The sequence below is a fragment of the Tamandua tetradactyla genome, chromosome 7, assembly GCF_023851605.1.
Source record: "Tamandua tetradactyla isolate mTamTet1 chromosome 7, mTamTet1.pri, whole genome shotgun sequence".
NCBI classification, from domain to species: Eukaryota; Metazoa; Chordata; class Mammalia; order Pilosa; family Myrmecophagidae; genus Tamandua; species Tamandua tetradactyla.
In genome coordinates this window covers 94,083,073-94,103,130 of record NC_135333.1, presented here as the reverse complement: position 1 = coordinate 94,103,130, position 20,058 = coordinate 94,083,073, and the positions used below count along the sequence as shown (strand labels likewise).

The 20,058-nt window shown below is 36.4% G+C and overlaps 1 protein-coding gene across 10 annotated transcripts in view; it reads left to right on the top strand.

The window, feature by feature from the left end:
* Positions 1-19,784, top strand: part of CAPRIN2 (caprin family member 2) — a 48,281-nt gene extending 28,497 nt beyond the window's left edge. For 3 of the 10 annotated variants that reach the window (XM_077170438.1, XM_077170440.1, XM_077170435.1), the window contains 9 exons: positions 626-707; positions 1,675-1,730; positions 5,074-5,178; positions 6,398-6,544; positions 8,297-8,465; positions 9,376-9,561; positions 13,758-13,858; positions 17,044-17,107; positions 18,316-19,783. In XM_077170438.1, coding sequence (XP_077026553.1) covers positions 626-707; positions 1,675-1,730; positions 5,074-5,178; positions 6,398-6,544; positions 8,297-8,465; positions 9,376-9,561; positions 13,758-13,858; positions 17,044-17,107; positions 18,316-18,884 — 1,479 coding nt within the window. In that variant the 3' untranslated portion in view covers positions 18,885-19,783. Of the gene's footprint in view, positions 1-625; positions 708-1,674; positions 1,731-5,073; positions 5,179-6,397; positions 6,545-8,296; positions 8,466-9,375; positions 9,562-13,757; positions 13,859-17,043; positions 17,108-18,271 lie in introns of all 10 variants that reach the window. The other 7 variants (XM_077170436.1, XM_077170444.1, XM_077170443.1 and 4 more) reach the window with 5 other exon arrangements.
* The last annotated feature ends 274 nt before the right edge of the window (positions 19,785-20,058 follow it).

Here is a 20,058-nt window from a genome sequence, read left to right as displayed (position 1 = left end):
AATCCCAGTTCTAATGCTTGCCAGCTGCATAACCTATGGCAAATTATTTAATCTCCAGTTCTCTATTTATCTATAAAATGAGGGATGTGTCTACCCCTTAACTGGATTTGAAGATAAATAAAAGAATTATGATACTCATTATAAGGTGTGGCTTAGATACTCAAAGTGTCAGATATTTTCTGGGAGAGCCAATATAGGCATATGGGAGAAGAGAATAGTTCTTATCCTGAAAGTGCTTAACAGCATGAGCTAGTAAGTAGCTGAGATAAAATAGACACTTTCATTGGTTGGGCATAAAAAAAAAGGAGGGTTCATGCTAGACAATGATTAATGCTTATGGTTGAGGCCTCAGGTCAGGAGTTTCTTTTCCAAGTTAGGTCTTAGAATTAGTATTACATTTTTAACATTTGACACAAACTTAAGGTTTGACAGTTACTTTAGATTTGATTTTTAACTTTTGATTTCTTTTCCTACAAATTTTAAGTTTTTAACATCTTGAGATAGTTATTAGATGGATACCTGTAGCTAATGTGCTATGGGAAGAAAGCATTATGAATACCTTAATGGTAATAGCCTTTAAATGGATAGTCTTTGTTCCTATTCATTATTTAAATCTTGCCTTTAGGAATCTGTTCTGGATTTTGACAAACCTTCAAGTGCAATTCCATCATCACAGCCGCCTTCAGCTGCTCCAGGTAGCCCAGTAGGTATGTAATCATTCTGACTATTTCTGTTCATTTAATTCTTCTGTTATTAGGATTATATGTGGGTAAATACTGTTAGGGCATTAGTGTTCTTAATTGACCTCTTTAAGTTTTGGGGAAAGTCTCCAGATGAATGAATGGAAATGTCAAAAAACTGTTTTTGCAATTTATGATCTTTCTGGAGTGAATTCTGGATAGAATTTGCTTGACTTTTTGGGCTTTAAATCTAGTGTTTAGGCTTTGCATCCTAACTGAGTAAATTACTTCAGTGATAGTGCAATAGTGCAGTGATTAATACAGTAACTAATGATGGGTCCTAGAATGAATCTGGTCTGATGTTTCAAGGCTTAGGCTTTTTGCTTTTTACTGGTTTATCTCATGGGAAGAGAGTGACAGAACCAAAGTCGTAGTCCACTGTAGGTGAGCAATGGACACTGGATAGAAGACTAGTGCAGTTATTTGTGGGTGAAGTAAAGAGGGTTAACAGAGGGTTATTAACCAGTGCTAGGGATTAACAGGAGGAAGCCAAACTGAAAATTGTGTAATTGATAAGCATATTATTATAAGTAATCAAAGAGAAAAAAAACAAAACTAAAAGGGACAGATGTCCCCACTAAGGCTTACTTTGGAACTTAAATGTATCTGTTAATTACTTTTCATGATATCTCAGACTTTATTTTCCAGGTTTCTGTTATTGGTTATTTTTTAAAAGTAATAGTTCTTTCTTTGGAGAAATTTTCAAATGTTCCTTTTGCCCATTTAACTGTAAAGCATCACTATGTATCACAGGTGGAACTAGTATATTCCACTCTTCTACAAGCTTCTCTGACTCTCATGATAGACTTGACACCTAATTCTTCCAGCTAATGCTTTAAAAAGTTTTCTTATAAAGTATAATCTTTGGTTCCCATACCGTTGCTATGTATAAACATTTCTGTCCGTTTACTTTACTGTTCATTTCACTCTGCAGCATCTACCGAACAAAATCAAACCAGTCAAACCGATTTTCTTCAGGAGCCGTTACAGGTAACCTCTCCGGATTACTTTCTCATTTAATCTTCTTTGGTATTCAAGGAAGAACCTATTGCTTTGGCAAGAATGATCATACGTTCTGATTCTGATATACCTAACAAAGTTACTGAAAGTGTTCTAAGATTATCTAGCTTTTAAAATTTCATTACAGTTGGTCCTAAAAGGAATCCTTGATGACTATCCCAGTTATTATAATAAAGAAGATTAGCTGACTTCAGTAAGGAAAGTGCAAGCCTAAAAAAATTCTGAGCTACCTTGCTAAAGAAGTAATATTGTGTTGCTATGGAGTTTCCTGAGTTACCTTGTACATCAGCATAGTAAGGGATCTGAGGAAAGGAACTACTTTTGTTTAACCCATGATTAGTGTCTTAGTTAGCCAGGCTGCTATGACAAATGCCACACACTCGTTGGCCTAACAACAGGAATTTTATTGTCTCATGGTTTTGTAGGCTACAAATCCAAATCGAGGTGTCAGCAAGGCCATGCTTTCTCTTCAAAAAGTCTGTAACGTTCTGGTGCTGGCTTGCCACCACTGTTGTGGTTCCTCAGCTTTACAACTCTGCCTCCTGTTACAGGCAGTTTCTCTCTTGTGTCTACTCTTCCTGTTTCTGCTGACTTCAACTTCTTCCTGTGAAGCCTTCTCTGACTCACTGCATCCAAATTTCTTCTGCTTATAAAGGATTCCATTAAAATGGATTAAGGCCCACACTAATTTAGTTGGGGTACACCTTAACTAAAAATTACACCCTCTAAAGTTCTTATTTATAAATGAGTTCATACCCATAGGAGCACGGATTAAGATTCAGAACATGTCTTCTTTGGGGGTGCATAATTCAATATTACCACAAATAGCCTGCCCCCCTTGATAGTATCTGCTTGTGATAGAAGGTTAAATATTTTGACCAGGTACTTCAACAATTGTAGCCTTCCCATCCCAAATCTGACCAAATAATATTAGTTTTCAGTGGTTTTATATATGGCCTGATAAGGTGTGTCTAAATTTTCAAACTGTTTGGGGAGCAAGATAGATGTGTATTTTTTCCTGCCTTCTTCACCCCGCTCACTGCTTAAACTAAAAGGGTTCCATTTTATCTGTTGTAGCATTTAGGGTTCTACTTGGAGCTTTCAGTTGGAAAGGTAATTTTTATGAGAAGTCACTCACCTAGTTTAGTTCCCATGTCTTTGCAGTCTGTGGGATGGCTGCATTAGAATCACCTGGGAAAAACTGTGTATTTGTAGGTACCACCTTAGACCTATGGGATCAAAATTTCCTGAAGTGTTATCTAAGCATCTGTATTTTAAATGAGCTCCTTCCCTGGGTGAATTTACAGAGTCATTTTTGGAACCATTGTTCTCAAAGATCATGTTTACTCACCAATAATAAAACTACCCTTAATCTATTTAAGAACAACAATTTGGTAGAACAACAATTTGGAAGCAAGAACTACTGTGACTTCAAATAAATACTAATTAAAAGAATCTGTCTTTATCTTTTTTGATGTTTAGTGAGCCTTTTAGCTAAAATTTATCTTATTTTTTTTCTTTTTAAAAGTCTTTTAAAGCTTAGTAGTAAAAGTCTAAAATTGTGGAATTGTAACCCATACCAAACTCTGAAATCTTTTCTACAACTGATTGGTGATGTGCTTTGAAATTTATTGCATATTTTTTTAATATATGTTACTTTTCACAAAAAAAGAAAAAAAAAGTCAATTGTGATGAATGCACAGCTGAATGATTGTACACTTTGGATGATTATGTGGTATGTGAATATATAATATATATCACTAAAAATGCATTAAAAAATAGATGTACCAAAAAAATGTGCAAAACCAAAATAATGTCAGCATGAGCAAGGTGATTAGGGTAGGAAATATCCTTCTTTAAGATACATTTTCTTATTTGAAATACTCCTCTGATTTAAAAAATGAGATAAATGGTGGCCGGGCAGTGATTAGAGAAGGACATGGGAGATTTCTGGGATGCTGCTGATGTTCAATTTCTTGATCTGGGTATTGGGGACATAGGTGTGTTCATTTTGTGAAAATTCAATGAACTGTACACTTACAATGTATGGATATTTCTGTGTGTAGGCGGTGCTTCAATGAAAAGTTGAAAAGGAAAAAAAAAATCTTTTAAAGCTTACCTATCATGTGACCTGCGAGTTGTTTCACCTTAACATTTGTGAATCTTCCTTTAGCATTAGAGAATTGCTTATGCTCCCACCACAGCAAGGCTCACTTATTTTGGGCATTTGTCCTATTATTTTAATCAGAGGGTCAGAAGAAAGGTCTAGTTTTAAAAAAAATTCCAATTCATAATCTAATATTTTGGTTAGATCTAAATCATACCTTTTTTCAATATATAACATGTTCCTAAGGATTTTACTTTTTTTTCCCCATAATAATTTTTGAAATCTTGATTCCCACTCTCTTTTCCTAAGAAGCAGGGTGTCATGATAACCTCTTCTAGGTCATTGAAACATATGTGCTCTGATGTTGGCTTACCATTACTTAGTTTCCAGTCCACCCATTTTATTACTTGGGCTTTCAGAACCACATAGAAACACTTAGGTATTAGTGGTTTCAGTGGCACTCAGCCTTTTCAGTTGCTAGATATTTAAGAGTGTCTCTGATATCTTTTATGTGCTGTAGAATTTCTTCCTAGGACACTCTTGGATTTTTGTTGGTCACAGTTGCCACTTCCTTATTTCCTATTGTGCTTTCTCCAAATTTGATTTCATACCACACTGTAAGCCTTAACTGTTTGTTAGAATTTTGGTGCCATTTTAACTTATATAAAGTTTATCCTTCATATTTATATGTCTACCTAACTCTTTAAGATACTGAGAGAGTACTTAGAGTTAAAGCATAGTTATGTTCCCTGGCAGAGCTGTTAAATGTGCCCTGAGCTTGTTTGTCAGGAATTGCTGTTGAGTGCTGGGTTGAAAATCTTGCCTCAGGTTTCTAGGGCCAAGGATTTTGATAAGTGAAGATGGGATTTTATGTGTAATTTTGGTGACCAGGCCTGGAAAGGCAGTGTAGGTGACTGCTTGGGTTTGAATCTCAGCTCTACTACATAATTTTGGTGTGATCTTGGGCAAATTACTTAAATTTTCTTCAATCCTGCCTGCCTGTCAATAAAATGGGGGTAGTTGTACCTACCTCACAGGATTATATATTATAGGATTAAAGAGATTAATATGTGTAAAGTGTTTAGCAGAATGACTGGCACTAGTGAGTGTTCAATAAGTAAGCTATTTTTAGGAGGTCCAGTGCCCAAGAAATATAAAGTGAACAAAATGTACCTTTTACAGTGTTTTATGTTTTCCTGTGTCTAGGCTGCTGCTTCTCCAGTTACTTGTAGCTCGAACGCTTGCTTGGCTGCTGCTGATCAGTCTTCTTCAGGATCTGAAGCAGAGTTCATGTCCTCAGAGACTCCTGAGGTGAAAAGAGACCAGCTGTCTTCATTTCTTTTCTGTCTTAAAGCATAGCAAAACTAGGATAACTTGTGATTAACAGGGGTGGTCAGCTGAATGATTTAACATTTGTCCTTTATTAATGCATTGCTCTCTGTAGATGTTGTGGTGCTGGAACTTGTACAGGTAACTACAAGTGGATTTAATATTGTGTTGCTTTATCAGGTACAACAGGCCAAAATTGCTAATATCAAAAAAGAATGAAATGTTTTAGGTAGGAATTAGGTCAAGTTTCTCACTGTATTTACATTCAAGACATACTTAAGAGAAAAATCTTTAACCATATAATTTAAGATTCAGTAGACTTTATATTAATTCTTTCTTTTTTTGGCTGAATTTGTCAAAAGCATTTTGACAGAATTAAGTTTGTCCTTTCAATTGTAAGTGACGATTTTCTCTAGGATTGGGCAAATCCTTGAGATAGAAATAGTAAGATTACTAAAATGATGATTGGGATAAATTTAACAATTTTAGAATTTTTGCTAACTATTATTTAGGAACATGTATTCATTATAGAAAGTAAGAAAATATAAATGTTAGTTTTTATGGCTGATTTTAGTCCAAATTGAAATTATTTGGTTCCTCATTTTAAGAAGAGAAAGAAGTGATTGTTCCCAAGGGACTTGCTGCAGTGTCTGCTTCATAATCTGATTGGGATTGTTTTTCGGTCTTTTTAAAACCTTTGGATTTACAATGCTATGTCAAGGATTTGCCTGTTCCCTTAGATAAGGATTATTTAGATCAGGTTTGGTTTTCTTCTTTAGGTAGCCTACTTAGAAATCTCCTAATAAGACTTTAGACAGAAAAAAATTAACACTTACTAAGCAGATAACTCAAGGCTTTTATTAAGCCCAATTATGCTGTATAAATTTGGAATAATATTAGACTCTTGAAAATACCATTTCAGGGTTTGAAAAGGATTAGGTGCTCATAAGAGGTTCAGGTCCTCATCTATTGACTGATTAGTAAGACTCTTTCAAATAGTCAGCAAGCTGTGCAAAGCAAATACTAGTGTGCATCCTCAGCAATAGAGATTTGAAATTGTAAGCAAAAGCTATTCTTTTGCATTCCTGTGCCCAAATGTCATCCTCAGAACTTGCTGACTTATGCCAGTCTGGGGTTTAGTGTAAGTTAATTGCTTGTTACATGATAGGTGGTAGGCTGATACTGCATTTTTCTTCCCTAGGCATCAGTTCCCCCAAGCAAGCAACCATCTTCATTACCTTCTCCAAAACCTCCCGTGTCAAAGAGTTCTGAACAGGGCTTCCAGTCACCTCCAGCAAGTAGTAGTTCAGTAACCATTAATACAGCGCCCTTCCAAGCTATGCAGACAGTGAGTATGAAATGTGAATGATTGTAGTTCATTATTCCTGTTAAAAAACCATTGTTTCTCTTATATCTACTATTGGATACTATGTAAAAAAAATTTGCCTTTCATGATACTCTTATTTGGGCTGACAGAATTTTCATTTGCCAAATGGAAATGCTGTTTGTGTCAGGAGAATATTAAATAAATCCACGGCCACTAGAATTTTGAATGGGGATCTTACCAGTGTTGTTCCTTCTTTGAAAACCAGTAGCAGGTAGAGTTGAGAACCTGCATTAAACAAATGAAATGTGTGCTTGAGAAACATAATTTTCTAGCAACAGCTTAATATACTAATTGTTACTCCTGTCACAGCACTGATGGTCCATAGCATCAATCACCTGACATACAGAACACATACTTGGGTATTCTTTGTGAATGATTATTGAAACTTTCACTTGATTTCTTTCATCTCATATTGGTGCTGGGAGAATGATTCTGGTTTGTATGGTGTTTTGAATTATTTATTTCTGTACAAACTGTGGTTTAAGACTTTTTTTAAGGTAATTTCAGAACTAGATTTGTATGTTTACTTTCTTAACACAGAATAGTATAATAAATTCTTTTTAGACAGCACAGAAACACCTTTGTGAGCCAATGCATACCTTACATCATCATGCTTAATGTCCCACTCCATGTCTCTTTGGCATGACGGTGGGGTGGGGCCGGTGGAGTAGCCACGGGAAGCAGGCATAACAGAAGGAGATAGCTCACATTCATTCACTTCACGCCAGGCATTTAGAGCAGCCCCTTCGTTTACCTGCTTTCCCTCTTTCCTGTCAGTCCATCCTACACAGTATTGCCACATTGAATTTACTACCTTTTTCTTATGCTAATTAGAACAGTCAGTGGTCTACTACAGAATGAAATGGAAACTGCTGGCACTCGGTATCTTTTGTGTGTGTGTGTGTAGGCACAGGAAATCGAACCCAGTATCTTGTGTGTGTGTGTGTGTGTGTGTGTGTGTGTGTGTGTGTGTAGGCACAGGAAATCGAACCCAGCTCTCCAGCATGGCAGGCAAGAACTCTGCCTGCTGAGCCACTGTGCCTGCTCCACTTGATATCTTTTGAAGTCTGGTATAACTTGCCAGATTAGTCCCTGGCTTGCCTTGTACATTCTTGTCTCAGTACTTTTTTGCTCATTTCAATCTGTCTTCTCTGCCCATTTGAATACTATAAAATTTAAATTGTTTCTCCTTCATTCATTCATTAAACAGGTAGTTACAGAACCAGATGTTATTCTTAATCACTGGTGATGTGGTCATGAGAAAAATGATGAGTCTATCTTCAAGAAGCTTACATTTCATTATGGAGGTAGAAGGGCTAGAAAGACAAATATTCATATATGTAATTTGTCAGGTGCTGTGTGCTGTGAGGGAAAAGATGGAGCAGGGTAAGAGTGAGAGAGTAATAGTGCTATTTTACATACAATGGCCAGGGTCGGGACATACTGCCTGACATATAATAAAAATTCAAAAAAGAGTAAATAATTTCATTCCTCTATAGTTTTTGAAAAAGGACCCTCTTCCTCTATATAGCTCTCATTCTCAGTAAGCATTATGATAACATAATATCCAGAAAGATACCTTTTGCTATAGAGTTTATATTCTGTTAGGAATCGCATACAAGTTTTTGAATGCTGTAGAATTTTGCTGTAACTCACACTTGATGATTTTCTATGAGATTTCACAAATGACTTAGGGTATCCTTGTGTTTTAAGGTATTTAATGTTAATGCACCTCTGCCTCCAAGGAAAGAACAAGAAATGAAAGACCCCCCTTACTCACCTGGCTACAATCAAAGTTTTACTACAGCAAGTACACAAACCCCACCCCAGTGCCAACTGCCAGCTATACATGTAGACCAAACTGTGCTTTCTCAAGAGACAGGTAAGAGCTTTGCATATGACATTTTTGAAGACTTAGATGACAGCTAATTGAATGGAAAACAAGTCTGTAGAAATTCTTTCCTGACTAGTAAGCATCGTCTATTCATATGTTCCTCAATTGTTATGAAACACTTAATTCCTTTTCACCTATTCAGTTAATGTCACCTATTAATTTTAACTTCTGTGGAGGTAGAACTTAGATGGTTGATGTAATTTTGAAGTAAGCTTTAATTTTTAATCTGATTGCTCTGATTACCACAGACAGTGATTGAGATAAGGTACTACCAAGCTGCTTTTATAAGAAAACTTGGAACCATTCTGTTAACCCTTCTGGTGCGGACAAATGGCCTTTTGGACCTTTCTCTGTTCTTTCCTCTTATAGTAAAACATGGATTAATATGAAGATAAAACTTAACATAATTGATGTACTGTTTGCTTAGAGATGGGAGACTGTCTTTCGTGCTGTTCTAAAGCATGAAATAATAGTCACCTTTGTATTTGTTTCTTACTTGAAGAAGTATGTGTGTATTTTCAGTGTTGGTATTTCAGTACCTTATTGAATTTTCTAAAACTCAGGCCTTAACAAATGAATTAAGCATTCTGGGTGCTTGATTAATCCACTGTTGAAGAGGCAGTAAATGTGAATCCCTGTTCCTGGTCACAGATGATCTCAGATGATCACAGCTGGTCCCTGTACTGTGAAAACATAGAGCAGGGGATTTACATACCAGGATATATTTTTCCATTTGCCTTCCCAATTACAGTATTAGTTAGAATTCATTTTCTTTTATTCCCTGCTCTGGAATATTTAGTCTGTTTTTTTTTTTTTTTTTAATTTTGATAAAAAGTGTATAAAGAGTATTGACTCTTTATTATCATTTAACTCTTGGACTCTAAAATGTTTCCTTAAGCAGCAAGCTATCATCATGATGGAGCTATTCAAGTAAGCAATGGTAGCCTTGCCTTTTACCCAGCACAGACGAATGTATTTCCCAGACCCACCCAGCCTTTTGTCAATAACCGGGGATCTGTCAGAGGATGTACTCGTGGTGGGAGACTATTAACCAACTCATATCGGTCCCCTGGTGGTTATAAAGGTATGATTTCAATAAAATGTAATTACGCTTAATTATTTTGTTTGTATAGTTGTGTGACTCAAACCATTTTTCTTTTACCTTGTTTCCTTTTGCCATTTATAATGTATTAGGAAAATTCCCTTTTTTTTTTAACTTTTTAAATTGTGAAATATAACGTAAATACAAAAAAGCAATAAATTTCAAAGTACATTTTAACAAATAGTTATAGAACAGATTTTAAAGTTTGAGATGGGTTACAGTTCCACAGTTTTTTGTTTTTTCTTCTAGCTGCTCCAAGACACTGCAGATCAACAGAAATATTAATCTCATACTTATTTGTTAAATCCTATCTTCTCTGTTATACTCTTCCTTCTGTTTAAATAACATATAGACATAAAAACAATGAATTTCAAGTGCATTGCAACAATTAGTTGTAGCACAGATTTCAGACATTGGTCTGGGTTACAATTCCATAATTCTAGGTTTTTATTTCTAGCTGCTCTAAGGTACTGGAGGCTAAAAGAAATATCATTATAATGATTCTGCACTTATATTCATTTGTTAAAACCTACCTTTTCTGTATAACTCCACCATCATCTTTGATCTTTCTCCCACTCTTTTTTTTTACATGGGCAGGCACTGGGAATTGAACCTGGGTCTTCTGGCATGGCAGGCAAGCATTCTTGCCTGCTGAGCCACCGTGGCCACCCCTTTCTCCCACTCTTTAGGGGTATTTGGCCTATGCCCATTCTAACTTTTTCATGTTGGAAGGGACTATCTATAATATGGGATAGGGGGATGGAACTATCTGATATTCTGGAGAGGCTGGGCCCTCTGCATTTCAGGACTTATCTGGTCCAGGAACCCATCTGGAGGTTGTAGGTTTTATTGTATTATTCAAATTCTCTGTTTCTTTATTGGTCCTCTGTCTAGATGTTCTGTCCATTGATGAGAGTGGTGAAGTCTCCAACTATTATGGTAGATGTGTCTATTTCTCTTTTCAGTGTTTTCCGTGTTTGCCTCATGTATTTTGGAGCATTCTGGTTTGGGGCATAAATATTTATGATCATTATGTCTTCGTGCTGAATTGTTCCTTTTATTCATACATAGTATCCTTCTTTGTCTCTTTGAACTGTTTTACATTTGAAGTCTAATTTGTTGGATATTAGTATAGCTACTCCTGCTCTTTTCTGATTGTTATTTGCATGAAATATCTTTTCCCAACCTTCCACTTTCAACCTATGTTTATCCTTGGGTCTGAGATGTGTTTCCTGTAGACAACATATAGATGGGTCCTCTTTTTAATCCATTTGGCCAGTCTATGTCTTTTGATTGGGGAGTTTAATCCGTTAACATTTAGTGTTATTACTGTATGGGTAGTACTTTCTTCTACCATTTTGCCTTTTGGATTTTGTATGTCATATCTAATTTTTCTTCTTTTTACCTTTACTCATAGTCTTCCTTTCTATACTCTTCTCCACACCTCTCTCTTCTGTCTTTTCATATCTGTCTCTAGTGCTCCCTTTAGTATTGCTTGCAGAGCCAGTCTCTCGGTCACAAATCTCTCAGTGATTTTTTTTTGTCTGAAACTGTTTTAAATTCTCCCTCATTTTTGAAGGATAATTTTGCTGGATATAGAATTCTTGGTTGGCAGTTTTTCTCTTTTAGTAATTTAAATATATCATCCCACTGTCTTCTCACCTTCATGGTTTCTGCTGAGAAATCTATGCATAGTCTTATTGGACTTCCCTTGTATGTGATGGATTGCATTTCTCTTGCTGCTTTCAAGATTCTCTCTCTTTGACCTCTGACATTCTGACTAGTAAGTGTCTTGGAGTACGTCTATTTGGATCTGTTCTCTTTGGGGTATGCTGTACTTCTTGGATCTGTAATTTTAGGTCTTTCATAAGAGTTGGGAAATTTTCAGTGATAATTTCCTCCATTACTTATTCTCCTCCTTTTCCCTTCTCTTCTCGTTCTGGGACACCCACGACACGTATATTCGTGCGCTTCATATTGTCATTCAATTCCCTGAGTCCCTGGTCATATTTTTCCATTTTTTCCCTATATTTTCTTTTTCTTGTTGGATTTCAGATGTTCCGTCCTCCAGTTCACTAATGCTGTCTTCTGCTTCTTGAAATCTAACACTGTAGGTTGCCATTGTTTTTTTCATCTCTTCTCCTGTGCCTTTCATTCCCATAAGTTCTGTGATTTGTTTTTTCAGATTTCAATTTCTTCTTTTTATTCATTCCTTGCCTTCTTTATATCCTCCATCAATTCATTGATTTGGTTTTTGATGAGGTTTTCCATGTCTGTTCATATATTCTGAATGAATTGTTTCAACTCCTGTATCTCATTTGAATTGTTGGTTTGTTCCTTTGACTGGGCCATATCTTCAATTTTCCTAGTGTGATTTGTTATTTTTTGCTGTCATCTAGGCATTTAATTACCTTAATTAGTTTATTGTGGAGATTGCTTTCACTTCTTTTACCTAGTGTTTTCTTGCTGAATGAATTTGTTGTCTATCTGTTCTTTGACATTCAGTTCAGCTTTTTCTGGACCTCTAGCTTAGGTTTTGTTTAACAGAGGAGAATTTTTCAGTTCTTGCTTTCTTGTTTCTTGCCCTGCTTGTATGGTGCCTTTCCCCCCCCACCCTTAGGAGGGTCTACTTAGGTATTATAGACCCCAGTCAGATTTTCCCAGAACAAACTGGCCTCCTATCAGGAGGAAAGAGTCACTTGCATTGATTTTCCCTGAAGGTGAGACCCAGCAGGTTGAAAGACTTCCTGTGAAGTCTCTGGGCTCTGTTTTTCTTATCCTGCCCAGTATGTGGCACTTGTCTGCCTGCAGGTCCCACCAGTGTAAGATGATACGGTACCTTTAACATTGGCAGACTCTCCCTGCTGGGGGCGTGGTGGACACAGAGGAGAGGTTGTAGGCTGGTTTTAATGGCTCCAAATTACCAAGCCCTGGTGTCTGAATTCCTGAAGGGAGCGATTCCACCTGAGTTGGGCTTTACCCCTCCCCTGGTGAAGACACAGGCTCCAGATAAGCCCTCAAACGAGCTTGTTTCATTTGCCTATGCCTGGGGCAGTTGCAGCCTGAGAAGTCCTGCCACTGTATCCAAAGGCAGTAAAGCATTTGTGGAAACAGCCACAAAAACCTCTGTTTCTTTTTTTTTTTTTCTTTTTCTTTCTCCATCAGCCCTGCCCCCTTGGCGTTGGGGCAAAAATGAGTGACCTCTGCTTTGACCAGGTTCACCTGAGCTGGGGGCCTATTTTTAGTTGTCAGAGTTTGTTAATTAATTCTGTAATTGGCATTTGGTTGTGCTCAGCCCCTGCTACTGGTAAAATAAATCTCTTTCCTTTCCCCTCTGGGAAGCAGCCTGTGGGGGAGGGGTGCCTACGCCAGCACCTCGGCTTGGGGAACTCATGGTTCTTGGGGGGGCTCACAGCCATTCCAGCTGGTCCAGATTGGGGTACACTGTGTGTCCAGTCACTGACGTGGCCCCAGGAGCTGTTCTGTACTGTTTCTGGTTATTTAGTAGCTGTTCTGGAGGACGAACTAAATTGCTCATATTGCAAAGGTGCCATCTTGGCCCGGATCCCCAAATTCCCTCTTTTAATGGAACTCCTTTGTGAAAAGCAGACTGATCTTGTGATTTATTGAAGAAATGTTAACCATCTTGTTTTTCATGAGATGATTTTTGGTTCTCATATTTGAATAATTTCTTTCCTTTTTTTTCTTTTTGTTAATTGACTTAACTCTGCTTAAAATATGTCATAATTAGACAATGCTTATTTTCTGGTTATTTGCCTATCAGACTTTATGTCACAGATGAGAACAAAATTTATGAATGTAATAGTAATATTCTGTTCGGTTTTAGATTGGTTTCAAGTATTGTAGTCACTGCTTGGTATTAGCAAAAAAACTTCATGCCGAGGCCTTAACTGCCTAATTGCTCTACCACCACCCTTTTCCAACCCCTGTCTCGTATTTCAGCAGTAGTTAGTGAATGTCTAAAGCTGGCATATTTGAAAAGTCAGTGATACATTCTAAATGTTTATTTTGTTGTGGAAGCAATAATACTGTGGTAGAGTTAGCTTAAAGAAGTTATATCTAATAATGGTATTATGGGATCACTTGCTGGTGTAGAAATAGACTATTCAGAGTTCTAGTATAATTTGCCTATAATTTTATATAAATCTGTTTGTTAGGTTTTGATACTTATAGAGGACCTCCTTCAATTGCCAATGGAAACTATAATCAGCTGCAGTTTCAAGCTAGAGAATATCCTGGAACACCCTATTCCCAAAGGGTAAGAATGGCTGTCATAATTGAATAATGGTATACTTGTTTATGTTAAGCTGGTGATTAAATTATAGTGGATCATAATTTTTTTTCTTTGAGATCTGTGTTTGTCAAGATTCTCTGGGAAACAAAAACTATATATGAAATTTATTATAAAAATTGGTTCACACGGAATGATCATATGTTAAGAATGTGTTTGCTTGTTATATTTTTAAACAATTAATAAATAATAAATAAATAAACAAAAAAATTGGTTCACACAAATATTGGGATTGGCAAATTCAAGTTCTGTAGGGCAAACCACAAGCAGTAAATGCCAGTGAAAGTTTTCAATGAATTTCTCAGGAGAAATGGCTGACAGAGAGATACATATTCTTCTTTTTGATTGCTGAAACCATCAGTTCTCCCTTTAAGGCCTTTAAGTGATTGGATGAGACATCTCTCATTGAACAAAACTTCCTTTTTGATTATAGGTGTAATCAGCCATAGATGCAATCAGCTTACTGATGATTTAAGTCTATGAAATATTTTCACAGTAACAATCAGGTCACTGCTTATGAAATATTTTCACAGTAACAATCAGGTCACTGCTTGCTTGACCAAACAACTTTCAACCATCATCTGGCCAAATTGGCATATAAATTTAACCCTAACAGAATAAGTGAGCCAGTCACAATTATTCAACTCAAATTAGGGCATTCTTTTTTTTTTTTTTAACTTTTTTTATTGTATAATATAATATATATACAAAGCAAAGAAAGAAAAAAGCAATAGTTTTCAAAGCACTCTTCAGCAAGTAGTTACAGGACAGATCCCAGAGTTTGTCGTGGGCTACCATATCACCTTTTCATATTTCTCCTTCTAGCTGCTCCAGAATATAGGAGGCTAGAAGGAATAAATATTTTTTTTTTACCATCACATTGGACTTTTTTTTTTCTTTTTTGTGAAAAATAGCATGTATACAAAAAAGCAATAAATTTCAAAGCTCAGCACAACAATTAGTTGTAGAATAGTTTTCAGAGTTTGATATGGGTTACAATTCCACAACTTTAGGTTTTTTACTACTAGTTGCTTTAAGATACTGGAGACTAAAAGAAATACTAATTTAATGATTCAGCAGTCATATTTATTTGTTAAACCCTACCTTCTCTGTATAACTCCAGCGTCACCTTTGATGTTTCTATCCCACTCTTCATGGGTGTTTGAGCTATGGCTATTCTAACTTTTTCATGTTGGAAGGGGCTATCAGTAATATGGGGTAGGGAGATGGAACTAGCTGATGTTCTTGGGAGGCTGGGTGGGCCCTCTAAGTTTCAGGACTTATCTGGTCCAGGGACCCATCTGGAGATTGTAGGTTTCTGGAAAGTTACCCTAGTGCATGGAACCCCTGCAGAATCTAGTGGGTCATAATTTGTTTGACATAAGTGTACTCTGAGTATTAGGTTACTTGTAAGTATCCTATGGAGAGTTAAGTTGGAAGCTTTTCCAGTAACCCAAGGAGACAAATGACAGCTGCCATTTAATGGAATTTAGAAAATGTAAAGGACTTTATTGGTTATGTTGTTTGCATTAATTTATTTGCTGGGCTTCAGAGGTTAAATAATGTGTCTAAGGTCCCTTAGCAGGTAAATGGTAGAACTAAAATTAGAACTTGAGTTTCTTAACTCCAAACTTAACTCATTAGTCTGTTGCCTTCAACTTAGCTTGCCTAAACATCACGTACAGCAAAGCCTTTTCTTATGAGTCTGTTTTCTTTTGTTTGTTTATTCTTATTTGAGTACTTCAGGAGATTTTCTTTACCACATGTGGTTACAGCCTGATTTATTAGACGTTTATTAAAAATTTATTTGACATTTCATGTTAACTTCTTGTCATTGATCAAATGTGGGTATGAAGTTATACTACAACAGCATTTTCGTTTTTGAAGTTTAACAAGTCTTTAAGTTTGTACATGGTACCATACTGAGTTTGTTGGTAATGAAGTACTACTGTACTTGAAGAACTTAAAGTTATGTGAGGCTAGATAGATGTCTACACAGAGTTAGTATTAGAAAGGAATGAAGAATATGCCTTGGAATCAGAATGACTTGGGTTTCACCCCTGATTTCTCTAGCCATATGACCTTGGGCTTATTATGTAAGCTTTCTGAGCTCTAGCTCTTCATCTGTCAGCTGAGGGATCATTAATTAAAGTAATTCATGAAACTCTGAGATGTTGTGAGGATTGCTCTGAGATATTCTGAGCATAAAATCAACTAATACATGTATGTGCTTAGTTCCACTGTGCCAGGCATACATCAAGCATGCAAAAATTAGTTACTGTATGATTTTTGGAGACTGTATATGGTGGAGTGTTGATTAATATAGACTAATGGAGATATCCATTCTTAACACCAATATTCCAATACTGTTTTGTGTTGCTTTAAATTTCTTCTTGAGGAAACATAAATGGATAATAATGGTTGCTATTGAGGAGTGAACTGGTAATCTTGTGTAGGAAACTTATTTTTATTTTCGTTATATACCTTCTTGTCCTATTCAAATTTTTTATTGCATTTTTTTTCTTTAATTACAACACTAATTATACTTTTATGGGTTTTGTGGAGGCCAGCTTCCTCCATGCTTGGGAGTCAGTTTGAAGTTTTGCCTCTTGAAGATTTGTTCTTAATATATTGGCCCACATTCCCAAGCAATTAATAGATTTATACAATAAAATTTTATCAATCAACCCACCCACAACAAAAACAATAACAAAACAATTTAGTTTGTGGTTGTATTAACCTTTATAGTTCAGTCTATAAATAGAACAAGATTGAAAGTCTGTTTTTTACTTTATTCCTCATCTCAATATAGTCAGTATTTTTTCAGTGTCCCTCATTACCTAGTATTGTACATTGTACATAGTGTTCTCTAAAAGCTTTATTGATTTTGGAACTATTAACATTGATTAGTCAGATGAGATAAGCATTGCCGCTGTTGCCCTTGCTTTATCTGATTTTCTTGGCCTTCAGAAACACCTTGAGCCCCTTAGGTTGCTAGAGAAGCCGGATAAAAGGGCTAAGAGGTCTTTAATCTTACCAGTTTATCAGCTGATAATCCTGGGTAATATCTAATTGCAGTCCAGTGTTTGTGCTTTATTGCTGCAGGCAGCCACTCTTTTGTTGCCACAGTAAATATTATGTGTTCATTTTAGGATAATTTCCAGCAATGTTATAAGCGAGGAGGGACATCCAGTGGTCCTCGGGCAAATTCAAGAGGTAAGGACAATTAACTGAGTAGTTTATATACCCTGGATATATCTTTAGACCTTTCTGTATACTTTCTCAAGTTCTTCCCAAAGAACATTTTTCAGCATTTATCTTAAGGCTTTCAGTTTACTTAAGAATAGTACAGAAGTACTGAGGAACTACTTACTATAGGAACCACTAGAAAAGCTGTGGAAACCAATTGACAATTTAGAGTAAAGCATTTTTTTGTTTGTCTGTTTACATTTGTTTGACATCAGAGCATAATTTAACCTTAGTGAATATATGTTTACTGTGCTTATTTTTAATAGTTCTATGTCATGCTTCAGGATGATGGTTTTGTAATAGGTACTTCCCTAGGTACCCTGTGTTGCTACATTGATAAACAGGAATAAGCAGTAGTTAAGACACAGTGACTTAAAAGGAGGATACTTGTAATACTCTTAAATTGTGAAGGAACTATTAAAAGATCCAATGAAACTGAGAAAATCAAGAATTACTGAATTATCTTTGTGACAGATGAACGGAATCCTTTCCTTTTGAAAAAATTGCCTGTGTCCACTTTCCTTTCCTTACTTGGGAGCAGTTAAAATATTAGCTTTTCTTGATGTTACATTAACTGGGAAATAAAGAACAAGCATTCATCATGGGGCTAAGTACCATGACAAAATATCTTTAAATGGCGGATGACTAGTGGTTCTAAAAGTTAGTTATTTTATGTAATTTGTTTTCTTGAGTCTTTGCATTGGATACTTTGAGTAGGAGCTTGATTACTGGTGAATCAAGAACTGAATGAGAATTAGGGGAGAAAGGAACATAATGAAGTAAAGAGTATGTAAGTCTGAGTTTTAGATTCTGTTAGCCTTAACTAGTTGAGGTAGGTTATCTAGTCTCTTTAGGGTTTCATTTTCTTAATTGTAAGCTTGCACACACACACGCGCGCGTGCACACACACACACACACACGCACACACACACACACAGAAAACAATTAGACAAGATCATCTAGGTCCATTCTGGTTTTAGCATAGTAACATGAAAGACTACCACCAGAAAATCTAAAATCTAGAAAAGCATAGTCTAGCCATGCCTTATTGCTTTTGTTTCGGAATTTACTATAAAATGTATCTTTACCTGTGTTTCAGTAGCCGACTAATGTTAAATATTGTGTTCAAAGCTAACTGCTTCATTATGAGAAACTCACTGTTGCTAATAAAACAGCAGGGTGGAGTGATTCTTCTCAGGTGAGCAGCCCAGAAAGAGACAACGAAACCTTTAACAGTGGTGACTCTGGACAAGGAGACTCCCGAAGCATGACCCCTGTGGATGTGCCAGTGACAAATCCAGCAGCCACCATACTGCCAGTACACGTCTATCCCCTGCCTCAACAGATGCGAGTTGCCTTCTCAGCAGCCAGAACCTCCAATTTGGCCCCTGGAACTTTAGACCAACCTATTGTGTTTGATCTTCTTCTGAACAATTTGGGAGAAACTTTTGATCTTCAGCTTGGTAGATTTAATTGCCCGGTGAATGGCACTTACGTTTTCATTTTTCACATGTTAAAGCTGGCAGTGAATGTGCCACTGTATGTGAACCTCATGAAGAATGAAGAGGTCTTGGTATCTGCCTATGCCAATGATGGTGCTCCCGACCATGAAACTGCCAGCAACCATGCAATTCTTCAGCTCTTCCAGGGAGACCAGATATGGTTACGTTTGCACAGGGGGGCAATTTATGGAAGTAGTTGGAAATACTCTACATTTTCAGGCTACCTTCTTTATCAAGATTGAAATTCAGTATAGAATTGACAATAAAAGGAAGGCATTCTAATTAGTGAGATTAAAGGAAAAGCAGTCATTGCTCTCATAACTGACTGGTGTAGGAAAATGTTTTCATTTTTAGAGGAAGGAGGAGGTCCTTTCCCTGCCCCCCTCCCCTCCCTGGTGAAAATTTCAAGCTGAATGACAAGTAGCACTAATCTGGCACCTTATAAATTGTGATGTAGCCTTGCTAGTCAAGCTGTGAATGTATATTGTTTGCACTTAATCCTTAACTGTATTAACGTTCAGCTTTCTAAACAGATTGCCTCAAGTTCAGGCAAGTTACAATGCCTTGTTGTGCCTCAATAAAAAAAAGTATATGCATCTTCAGTGTTCCTATTTGATTAAACGTTTAGTTTAGAGGTAAAATATCTAATTTTTAATCATTCATCACTGGTAACTTTAAAAAAATTTAGTCATACATAAAATACAGAATTCCCATATTCCACTCTATTATTAACACTTGCATTTGTGTGGTACATTTGTTACAATTGACCAAAGAACATTTTTATAGTTGTACTATTAGCTCTAATCCATGGTTTACATGGTTCACTGTGCTGTATAGTCCTATGGTTATTTTCCCTTTAAAAAATTTTTATTCTAGTAACATATATACAACATAAAATATCCCCTTTTAACCACATTGAAATATACAATTTGTCACTGTTAATTATGTTCACAGTGTTGTGCTACCATCACCAAGATCCATTACCAAAACTCTTCAACACATAACTGGTAACTCTTGAATGGGTATTTATTAATGGACTCATGCATTCGTGGGTTTGTACATAACTCCTTCTTAAGGAGCTGTTCTCTGATACTCTACATGTGATTTAATAAATGATTTGACCTGTCTTCCATGGGCCACATCTTTGAAGATATTCTGTTTTTCCTAGAACATGTTATCCTTCAGTCAACTATGTTTGAGTACCTGCTACATGTACAGTACTATAAGATGCAAAAGGAGATACACAGGTAATACTATTGGTCCACCATCAGTTAGGCTTATGCTTTTTAGTGGATTTTCAAAGAGGGGCAAAACGCTTGGTTATCAAAAAGCACAGACTCTGGGGTTAGGCGATGTCGTGCTTGATTCCTGAATTCTGCCACTTAATAACTGCTCTTGGGCAAGTTAATTTGCCTC